The sequence below is a fragment of the Guillardia theta genome (assembly GCF_000315625.1).
Source record: "Guillardia theta CCMP2712 unplaced genomic scaffold GUITHscaffold_124, whole genome shotgun sequence".
Lineage (NCBI taxonomy): Eukaryota > Cryptophyceae > Pyrenomonadales > Geminigeraceae > Guillardia > Guillardia theta.
This window is the reverse complement of record NW_005434550.1, coordinates 25789-36967: the sequence shown is the minus strand read 5'-3', so window position 1 is coordinate 36967 and position 11179 is coordinate 25789. Positions and strand designations below refer to the sequence as shown.

General features: G+C 52.7%; 3 protein-coding genes across 3 annotated transcripts in view; 2 read left to right on the top strand and 1 right to left on the bottom strand.

The window, feature by feature from the left end:
- Window positions 1-4482: 4482 nt before the first annotated feature.
- On the top strand, window positions 4483-7037 carry GUITHDRAFT_118249 (hypothetical protein; the record flags this gene model as incomplete). The annotated part of the gene is made up of 10 exons (XM_005822463.1): window positions 4483-4507; window positions 4549-4616; window positions 4751-4901; window positions 5231-6029; window positions 6076-6236; window positions 6294-6316; window positions 6369-6437; window positions 6485-6582; window positions 6627-6787; window positions 6835-7037. The coding sequence occupies 10 exons, from the start codon at window positions 4483-4485 to the stop codon at window positions 7035-7037; spliced, it is 1758 nt and encodes a 585-aa protein (XP_005822520.1).
- A 40-nt stretch (window positions 7038-7077) lies between these two features.
- GUITHDRAFT_79753 (hypothetical protein) lies at window positions 7078-7584 on the bottom strand (the record flags this gene model as incomplete). Its single annotated transcript, XM_005822462.1, has 2 exons — window positions 7078-7182; window positions 7225-7584. Coding segments are annotated over 2 exons (465 nt in total), but the record flags the coding sequence as incomplete, so codon positions are not given.
- A 1872-nt stretch (window positions 7585-9456) lies between these two features.
- The window catches only part of GUITHDRAFT_55358 (hypothetical protein), a gene marked incomplete at both ends in the record, with an annotated part of 5469 nt that continues 3746 nt past the window's right edge, over window positions 9457-11179 (top strand). Inside the window, 4 exons of the mRNA XM_005822461.1 lie at window positions 9457-9603; window positions 9817-10251; window positions 10371-10655; window positions 10899-11108. Coding sequence (XP_005822518.1) covers window positions 9457-9603; window positions 9817-10251; window positions 10371-10655; window positions 10899-11108 — 1077 coding nt within the window. The remainder of the gene's footprint in view (window positions 9604-9816; window positions 10252-10370; window positions 10656-10898; window positions 11109-11179) is intronic.

The window sequence follows — 11179 nt, the reverse complement described above, 5'->3', positions numbered from 1 at the left end:
TTGTCATCTCCTCGTACCTTCCTCCTTGTCATCTCCTCGTACCTTCCTCCTCAATTGGCATCTCCTCGTGCCTGCCTCCTTGTCATCTCCTCGTACCTTCCTCCTTGTCATCTCCTCGTACTGTCCTCCTTGTCATCTCCTCGTACTGTCCTCCTTGTCATCTCCTCGTACTGTCCTCCTTGTCATCTCCTCGTACCTTCCTCCTTGTCATCTCCTCGTACCTTCCTCCTTGTCATCTCCTCGTACCTTCCTCCTCAATTGGCATCTCCTCGTGCCTGCCTCCTTGTCATCTCCTCGTACCTTCCTCCTTGTCATCTCCTCGTACTGTCCTCCTTGTCATCTCCTCGTACTGTCCTCCTTGTCATCTCCTCGTACTGTCCTCCTTGTCATCTCCTCGTACCTTCCTCCTTGTCATCTCCTAGTGCCTTCCTCCTTGTCATCTCCTCGTACCTTCCTCCTTGTCATCTCCTCGTACCTTCCTCCTGGTCATCCCCTCGCACCTTCCTCCTGGTCATCTCCTCGGCCGCTTCCACATTGAATGATATGGTGGCAGGCGATCCCCGGGCCTGAGGCAAGGCAGATTGTATCGGAGGCTCTCCGATGGGAAATGATTCGGGTGGCAGCCTGACAGTGGGTGTGAACTGCTCGTTGGAAGGTATACTGGACGGGCCAAAAAACTTGTTCGCCAACCACTGTGCAGCAGGCCACAAACCAACAGCTGCTGGTTCGGAGGGGTATGGTAGTCCGGCCAACAAAGGGTAAGCCGCACGCAGAACGTCTTCGCAAGACAATTCAGGGGGCAGATCCAGTTGCGTACGGAATGTTTGTATGATAGAGATGAATGACATACTACTTGGCGATACTGCCGTGCCACTAGGCACCGTGCTGTTGGCCGAAGTAGGGGACATGATGCCTCCGGCGCAATCAGGCACCCTTGCCATGACTCAGAGGAAGGGCGCTTAGGAAATGGAAGGGTCACCACCAGGTGGTGGTGACGGGGGAAGGGAAGGGGGTACTGGCATATCATTGTATGGGGGCCCGGCGAGACGGGGGGGGTGGAAGGCTGTAAGAAACACCGGTGTGTTTGACTGATACACTGGTATATGGGGTAGGGTGAACCACCCGGACCCCGTCATGTGACCACTGGGGTAGGGACCGGTGTGTTCGATACCGAGTTCTCAGAGGTCGTGAAAGGGGTAGGGGGACACCGGTGTGTTTGACTGATAGACTGGTACATGGGGTAGGGTGGACCACCGACCCCATCATGTGACACCGGGGTACTGGATAGTACCGGTATTTTTGATACCAAGTCCTGGTTATGAAGGGGGTAGCCGCTGTGGGCTTCGAGGGGTGGGTCATGGGGAGGGGTCCGAACGGAGGGTTTAAAGGGGGGTGGAGGGGTGGGGTAAAGTTCCAAAACGGAGAGTTGAAAGTTTGAAAGTTGATTTTGATTGGAAAATGATTGCAAAAGTATACGGTTACGACCGTTTCTGATACGTGCAACGGTACGAAACGGGGAGTTTTGATTGGAAAATGATTATTGTTTCAAAAAGTTGATTGGAAAATGATTACTGCAAACTTTCGTTGATTGGAAAATGATTACTCCAAAAATTTGTTGATTGGAAATTGATGATTGCCCTCCGAAATCTGATCGGGGGAATTTTCTACCGTACGGCACCGGCCCGGAGTACCTGAAACCCTGCCGCTTGATAAGTTGTTTCGGTGCAGTACCCTTACATTTCCCTGTACCTCGAAAGCTACGTGGGGTCAGGGGTAGTACCACTACCCCCTGCAATAGATGTGTCGCTTTCCCCGAATCAGGCATTCCCCCATCGTGGCTGCCCCGAGAAAGCTGAGATGTAGGTCAACCATGGCCAAGAAGGGCGCAACATACAGCGGAAGCTCTCATTCAAGTGAGGCAATTGAACTACGAAAGTAGAAATCATGCAGCCATCACTGCATGAATTCTTTTCCTCCATGCGAATACTTCAACGAGAATGTGCATTTTTGTAAAGTCTTGCCTAGTATGTTCTTGTCAAGCCTTCCCCATGAAACGTAAATTTACTGATTGCAGCCCAAAGTCTCATGCAATTAGCGCTATAAATGCATGGAACGATAGCTGCATACAAATGATTGAGCATTGAATCCGTGGGCAACCTGTTGGTTGACCACGATAAATGTGTTCAAAAAGCGTTTCATCCATATCGATTGATTTCAACATCTTACCCCTCGATGTAGCTCCCTTATAATCTCTTAGCTTTTGTGTAGATAATCTCTGCCTGTTTCCAAAAGTCATGCTGACGTTCTCACAGATCCATTTTCTTGCCTTTGACTGCAGCGGAGACTTCGTTTCATGGATCGTCCTTAAAGTAAGGGAGGCATTTGTTGGGATTTCAGCGCTTGGAACAACAAAGAAATATCGTATTAAGCTAAACATATCTGAAAGGATATATCACCTTCCTTCAATGTCGTTGCTGGCATCTTGGACACAAATATCTCCTTGATCATTAGAACCTTCATCCGGTTCGCTCACCTGACCGAACATTCTTTATTATGTAAATCGAGCTTTGAGATCACAAATTACCTGCTTGCTCAATGTTTCTTCAATTTTGAAGTTCTTTCGCAGTGTTGCTGTGAGTGCTCTCGCTGCCAACCTTTCAACTGTATACGCGCTCCATCTGCTCCAACAAAACTTTAAGAGTTTTCACGCAGGCTTCGACTGCACTCTTAGTCTAAGAATAACTTTCCTGGAAAAGTGTTCGCCTACAGTCTTGTCAGTCATTCTTGCCAGCACGCTAACATATCTCCTAGAGAACTGCATCAAGTTGCATCTCTTGAAACATCACAACCGCACCGCGTGCGTTGACATGCCCTTGCAAAAGCATCAAAATATGCCACCCTCAAGTACTTTTTCTCTAGGATTGATATCAAACGGTATGTAACTTCCCGCCTGAATGTATCCTTTCCATGGCATTTTAAACAAACTGTAATTTCTGTAAGAACAACCATTACCATCTTCTGCTCAATCAATTACTGGTGTCATACCATCAGTTTCTTTTGACTTGTCGGGAGAAATTTCATTTGGAAACTGAGCCTATTCATTAAATGTGAGTAATTTACTCAAAAGAGATACAAATACATGGCAGCAAGCATGACATACTCGCAACAGCTGAGCACGATCTTTGCTCATTCGATTAAAACTCTTCTCGTAGACTTCATTCATCCATCTTGCATCCTCCAAATTCTGCTTTAGTTTTGATATTTCTTCTTGCAGTCTTTTATTTTCCTGCATGGATTCTCAGTCCCTTCAATGACTTGTGGTTTTACCGAGAGCAGCACAGTTGTATCCTTGAGTTCCGCCATGTTTTCATTATGAGCCTGCCAGCAATGCGGTGATAGTTGGTGCCAGTCAAGCGCCTGGCAGCCTGGAGAGTGGCTTACCTCGTCAAGCATGCTGCCGGAGCGTTGCGACGGCAATGGTGGTAGAGCTTGCTTTCAAAGCGTTCACACAGGTGCTGGAAGGGAGGGGGTGGTTTTACCCCCTCTCTAGAAAAAAATTGTGTGGGGTGGGGTACTTTGTTTGACTAGGCATCAGGAATGTAGCAGGACCATGGCAGGAGTAAGCGGCAGAGGCATCATGCGCCCTCACGCCGGGAGCGTAACGGCAATGGTGGCAGGAGCTTCCTCGCAACTCATTGGAGACGACGAAAAGGAAAGTCTTCCTGAAGAGCTGGAACTGAGTTCCGATGCAGACAGACAGGAAGCAGACTGCAAAGCGATGAGGCAACCTACTCAAGGAATTATTTTCGCCACAGGAGGAGAAGATTGCTCCGTCAGGTTTCAATGACTTGTTCATAAAACTTTAGTCATATTTGGTGTCAAAGTTTTTTCATCATCCTTGATTTGTTATGATGCTTCTCTCGTGTTGTTTAGAATCTACCTTGTTAATTTATTTCTGTCGAGTCATTCAGAATTATTTTAGAGTGTCTTTTGTCAAACGTGTGGAGCATGGTGAAGGCGATTCATCGCTGGACTTCGAGGAGAAGGTAGTTTGCATTAATTTTTCCATGGGCTCATCATATGTAAAGTGCATGCTTGTGGGCCATACAAACTCCATCACTGGAATTGTGGTGGGAGAGGGGCTTCAGATGGGGCTACTCGTCTCCTCCTCGCTTGATGGCACGGCGAGAGTTTGGACCATTCAAGAGGACCCTCAGAGAGCGAAAGTAAAAGAAGAGATGGAAAAGTTGATCCAACGAGACGCAGCAAAATTTTCTGTTAGGATCAGGGAGCTTGGGCAGACACTGACTGAAATGCAAGCGGGCAAGTGTATTGCTTGTGTCAACCACCTTGTTCCTGTGACCGCTGTATCCTCTTGTCATATCAATCTGCTCTTTGCAACTGGTGCATCAGATGGAATCGTGCGTATTTGCAGTATTGAAAGCAGCGTTTGCATTCAAAAGCTTGGTCAGAACGCAAATCATGGGCATCAGGGCCCAGTATCAGGGTGTGCCTGGAAGTCTGACGGAAGCTTTCTGGTAACGTCAGGCATGGACTCAACGATTAGACTCTGGAAGCCTCAACATAAGACGCAGTGGTCCTTCGGTTCTCAGCTGGTGAGTTTGGTCACAACCGCGGGCCCTGTCAGCTTTCTTCACTTGCAGGAACATGTTGGGTTGGTTGCCAGCGGCCTCATGGATCAAGGCAGGGCCGACTACTCTCTACTAGTTGTCTCTGAAATGATCGGCAGGGCTGGTTGACATCTGGCGTGTGGATGAAGAATGTCTTGACCGACTTGGGGGGCTTGAAGGTGCTCACGCTCACTCGCACAAGGTCAATGCAGCATGCTACCTTCAACAGGCCGGGATGCTGGCGACAGTCTCAGACGATTCTTCAATTCGGTTCTGGAAGCTGTTTCTATCAAAATCTAGTGCAAAGATGCACGCTCAACACTTGCATACACAATTCATACACAGCAGCCCAATTCGTTGTTGTGCATCTTTATTTGATGGCGAATTCATGATATCATCTGATGAAGATGGAAATGTGATAACACAAGATGCCGTTTCGGAACACAAACGTTGGCATCTGAAATTGTCTGGACGAACAGCCGTTGCTGCGAGTATCCGAGAAGAAGCTGAAATGCTGTTCTGTTCGCTGAATCAGACAGGCAGACGATACATGCCAAAATCAGACCTGCTAAGATTGCTCTCTGATCTTGGGTATACAGAAGGAGAGCTTGAGCGATTTGAGGTCGGGTTTGATCATGACTCTGAGTATGAGGGTTCAAGCTACGTTGACTCGAACATGTTTGTCAAAGGGTACAAGGCATATCTCAACCGAATGCCGCCCTCCTCAGCGGAAAAAGAGCTCATCTTATCACAGCTCAACGCTGAGTACATCAATCAACAGAGAGAGCTTGCAATCAGCCGTCGAAGAAATCGTGAGAATCCGTCGGTAGCAGAAGGGTCTCGCCAGAAGATGAATCCTATTGAGCGGGTCATGAGCCTTCAGTCAAGCCCCATCCTCAAACTACTTTCTGATGAGGAGCGGCAAACTCTTGCAAGGATTTGCAGACCGATACAGTACCAGGATGGAGATGTGGTAATCGAGCAGGGGGCAGAAGGAGAGAGATGGATGTACATGGTAGTGGCAGGCGTGCTGTCAGTCATGATTGGGGCAGCAGGGGATCAAAAGGAGGTAGCAAAGCTCGGCAAAGGACAAATATTCGGAGAGATGGGGATGCTGCTTGGCGAGCCTCGCTCTGCAACTATCAAGGCATGCGGCGTTGCAGATCTCATTTTGATCACCTATGAGTCCTTTTCTTCAATTCTGCGGAAGAATTTGAAATTGACCTCTGAGATTGAAAGTCTGAAAGCAGAAAGAATTCAGCAAAATCTGGAGAAGCGGAAGATTGAATTCCCAAGCGAGTCGATATTTGCAGTCTTGAGCATGAGGCGATCGGAACTTCTCAAACTCTTGCACGAAGAACATTTGATGAGCTTGGCCCAAAGTTGCCCTTCCTTTCGGTACAGATGTGGAGAAGTGCTTATGTCTCAGGTGAAAGTCTTCTAGTTTGAGTGTTGGATTTGTGAGGGTGAGGAAGATTGACGGGAAACGTTCGGCTGCCTATCAGGGTGACACGAACCAGCCCTACTGTTTCATCCTGCTCAAAGGAAATATTGCCGTGCTTATTCGAGGAGAGGACCAACTGGAGAAAGAAGTGGCGCAGATGGGTCAGTTGCACACTGAAAGTTTATTTCCAAGAGTTAACCTGACTGCGTTAAATGCAGGAGAAGGAGCAGTTGTTGGTGAGGTCAGTAGGTGTGTGATGCTCTGATGATGAGATAATGTTTTTATGCTACAAGATGTCACTTCTGCACAACGATCCGAGGAGTGCGACTGTGTTAGCTCTGGTACAAACAGATGTACTCATGGTGTCACACTAGGGTCGAGTAGCAAGTCAAGTGACTGACAGGTGCAGGTCGACGACAAGATCTTACGTCAAATCCTTGAGGACTCGCCGGACATCCGTGAAGAGCTTGATGAACTCCGGGAGGGACGGAGAGCAGAGAATCTGCTGTAAGATTGTCTTGACTAGCAACTACAAGTAACACTTGCGCCAGCCAATCTGCGAAAGTTTTACTGGAGAAGGGGATGTTCAAAAGGGCTCTCTCAGCATCAGAGCAAGCAACAGGGGCACTGGAGCGCTTCAGGAGGAAGGCGGAGGCTCTCGTGGAAGCGAGACGATTCTGTGATGAGATTCGCCAGCACTTGCATGGAGGAGGTACGAGTGAGAGTTTTGTACAGCAGCGAAACTTGACACTTGATCAGGGAACGGAGCGTACAAGACAAGCGCTCACTCTCCAGCACCAACATCCGAGGGGGTTTCTCCTCTGCCAGTGAACTCGAGCCAGGAGGGACAGACGTCGACTGAATGCACGAGCAGTGCTGTGAGAAAACCCTCGGTTGGAGGAGAAGAGAACATGCGTCGAACCCTTCGAGTTGTGAGAGAAATCAGCCCGGACAGCGACTGAGGGCGAAGAACTTTCAGGGTGTAATGGAAGGATTAACTCATCATGTGCCAAACACTTGGATACCTACAGTCCTTTTGCGTGGACCGTCCAAATCAACGAGCATCACTGATTGCCACTGCCCGATCGCCAGTTCACCGTTTGATACCTGCGAAGGTGTCAACTCTGCAAAACTGAGCGCCTCACGTACCGGAATGCTTTCTGAGTTCCCAAGCATCATAGACAGTAAGTGTGAGTGAGCATTGAAGGGCTCCTGGGATCTCCAAGCCTCAAGTACAGCAGGATCATTGATATCCCAGTTGTTGAGGAGAACCCTCCTCTTGTCCTCCTGCGTCTCTGGGCGCAAATGTATTTCGTTGTGCAGGTACTTTGCATCAGGGGGAGCTATCTTCAAGAAGTAGTCTTTGAGGTCTTTGATCAGACGCGACTCATACTCATTGATCATGACGGCTGTGGTGGTGTGCCGAGAGATCACGTTCACGAAACCATTCTTCATGCCGCTCGTTTTGATCAACTCCTTGATCTCCGGTGTAATGTCCCAAACTGAGATTCCTGCGCGTTGAAGAAGTGAATATGTAAATGAGGGAGAGCAGCGTCATCTTTACCGGGTTCCGTCTGTAGTGTGAGCGTCTTGTACTCGCATGTCACCGACGACATGGCGACTTGGCATACCTTCGACCGCTTCACCTGCCGGATGCTCTGAAGAACAAGTCGCTGAGCTCGAGGAAGTGGAGAGGAAGGTGATCGGCCTACACCCTCACGTGTCATCACTGCAGGAGAGAAGGCGAGCGACGCTGACACAGCTTGGAGCAGCAGAAGCCTAACCAGCGACGCCATTTTGCTTATGTCTCTCGTCACCTTTAGTCATTCTCACCAATACCGAGCCCCCCTCAGTTTTCCTCTGTCTCCACCCAATTTTCCTCTGTCTCCTCATCGCAGAGGTCGTGGAAGGGGAGGGGGTGGTAAATCTGGTGGTAAATCATCGACGCTGACATGGCGGACCTTGCGGCGGTGCTGGCGAGGAGGAGGAGGTTACAAGAGCAAGCGGAGGAGAACGATGAAGGATTCTACGCTCCCGATGACTTGCCCGCCCCCCAGCCCAGTGCCCAGGAGAAGAGATCGCCTAGTAAACCAGAGAAGGGATCATCAAGTACACAAGAGAAGGGATCATCGGGTACACAAGAGAGGGGATTATCGAGTACACAAGAGAGGGGATCGCTGCAACGTATGACACCATCTTTCAATGAGGCTAAGCAATCATCTTCGGGGCCGCATCACGAAACAGCACACAAAGCAGATATTCGGCCGACATTTGATATAAAACCATCACAAAATGTACTCCCAAGTGTATCGCAGTCGTCGCCCATTGCGTCAGCCATGGATGCCTCCGGAATTGTAGCACAGAAAAAGGCAGCAGACGAAACCAAGAAGATTGTATCTTTGGTCAACCCAGGAAAAGGTATTCTTGACAGTGGGACAAATCTTAGCACTGTCGCATCCACAAAACGAGCATCAGAATCCAAGCCAGCATCAAGACATAGCCCGTCCAAGGACAACACACCAGCTCCAAGACAAACCCCCTCATGGTCTTCATTGCATTCCAAACCTGAAGAAACAGATCCAATGAAAACTCAGAGCTTCGTGACAAAATTGAACGCCTCAACAACTTTCATGCCTCTAAGTCAATTGAACAAAAACGAACATCTTCCTTTTGATAAAATTGATCAAAGAATTCAAATAACAGATCACAACAAACAAGATCAGCAGCCGGGGAGCACGGGGTCAGTGTCGCTGGGAGCGCTGAAGCTGCAGGGTCACGAGAAGGAGGTTCTTGCAGTATCGGTGACATGGGACGGGGGGCGGGCGATCAGCGGGTCGGTAGACGGGACGGTGAGGATCTGGGAGGTAGCGACGGGGAGTCAGGTGGCCAAGTGCACGGGGCACAGCGACTGGGTGCTGGGGGTATCGGTGACAGGGAACGGGTCGCTAGCGGCGTCGTGCAGCCGGGACGGGACGGTGCGGCTGTGGACGCTGTCAGGGAAGGAGGTACGGAAGATCCAGCACACGGGGGAGGTGTCTTGCGTGGCGCTTCTACCGGACGGGGGGCGGGTGGTGAGCGGGCAGGGGAAGCAGGTGCTGGTGTGGGACTGCAACAGCGGGAAGCAGGTGAAGGCGCTGAGCAAGCACACGGGAGCAGTGCGGTGTGTATGCGCGAGCCCGGGGGGAGAGAGGATCGCGTCAGGGTCGCAGGACCTCACGGTGATCGTGTGGGAGACGGGGAAGCTGACGGCAGAGCGAGTGCTGGAGGGGCACAAGGGGGTCATCAGGGGGGGTGTCGATAGGGGGCGGGCGGGTGGTATCATGCGGGCAGGACCGGGAGATCCGGGTGTGGGACATAGGGAGCGGGCGGTGCGAGCACGTGATGACGGGGCACGAGGACGACGTGAGAGGGGTGTCGGCGTCAGGAGACGGGAGGCTGGCAGCGACGTGCAGCTTCGACAGGAGCGTGCGAGTGTGGGACCTGGAGCAGGGGCGGGAGGTGAAGGCGATGACGGGGCACAGCGACAAGGTGTTCGGGGTGTGCATTGCGGGGGGCGGGGGGACGGTGGTATCTTGCTCTTGGGACATGTCAGTACGGGTGTGGGACGTGGAGTCAGGGGAGAGCGTGGGGAAGCCGCTCCCCCCGGAGACAGGGATGGCCACGCCGGACGAGCGCGCGCGGCAGCCGGGGAGCACGGGGTCAGTGTCGCTCGGAGCGCTGAAGCTGCAGGGTCACGAGAAGGAGGTTCTTGCAGTATCGGTGACATGGGACGGGGGGCGGGCGATCAGCGGGTCGGTAGACGGGACGGTGAGGATCTGGGAGGTAGCGACGGGGAGTCAGGTGGCCAAGTGCACGGGGCACAGCGACTGGGTGCTGGGGGTATCGGTGACAGGGAACGGGTCGCTAGCGGCGTCGTGCAGCCGGGACGGGACGGTGCGGCTGTGGACGCTGTCAGGGAAGGAGGTACGGAAGATCCAGCACACGGGGGAGGTGTCTTGCGTGGCGCTTCTACCGGACGGGGGGCGGGTGGTGAGCGGGCAGGGGAAGCAGGTGCTGGTGTGGGACTGCAACAGCGGGAAGCAGGTGAAGGCGCTGAGCAAGCACACGGGAGCAGTGCGGTGTGTATGCGCGAGCCCGGGGGGAGAGAGGATCGCGTCAGGGTCGCAGGACCTCACGGTGATCGTGTGGGAGACGGGGAAGCTGACGGCAGAGCGAGTGCTGGAGGGGCACAAGGGGTCGTCAGGGGGGTGTCGATAGGGGGCGGGCGGGTGGTATCATGCGGGCAGGACCGGGAGATCCGGGTGTGGGACATAGGGAGCGGGCGGTGCGAGCACGTGATGACGGGGCACGAGGACGACGTGAGAGGGGTGTCGGCGTCAGGAGACGGGAGGCTGGCAGCGACGTGCAGCTTCGACAGGAGCGTGCGAGTGTGGGACCTGGAGCAGGGGCGGGAGGTGAAGGCGATGACGGGGCACAGCGACAAGGTGTTCGGGGTGTGCATTGCGGGGGGCGGGGGGACGGTGGTATCTTGCTCTTGGGACATGTCAGTACGGGTGTGGGACGTGGAGTCAGGGGAGAGCGTGGGGAAGCCGCTCCAGCCACCGTCAAGCGTCACAGAGAAGGATGGGAGCAAGGGGAGAGGGATGGCAGAGCGAGGTGCGGAGGGCTCGAAGGAAGGGGCGGGAGCAGGAGCGGAGGAAGGGGTAGCAACGGCATCGGCAGTAACTGTAGGGGAGAGAAGGACAGAGATGGGAGCCAGGGAGGAAGGCGGGGAGAAGGCGCAGCCGGGGAGCACGGGGTCAGTGTCGCTCGGAGCGCTGAAGCTGCAGGGTCACGAGAAGGAGGTTCTTGCAGTATCGGTGACATGGGACGGGGGGCGGGCGATCAGCGGGTCGGTAGACGGGACGGTGAGGATCTGGGAGGTAGCGACGGGGAGTCAGGTGGCCAAGTGCACGGGGCACAGCGACTGGGTGCTGGGGGTATCGGTGACAGGGAACGGGTCGCTAGCGGCGTCGTGCAGCCGGGACGGGACGGTGCGGCTGTGGACGCTGTCAGGGAAAGGAGGTACCGGAAGATCCAGCACACCGGGGGGAAGGTGTCTTGC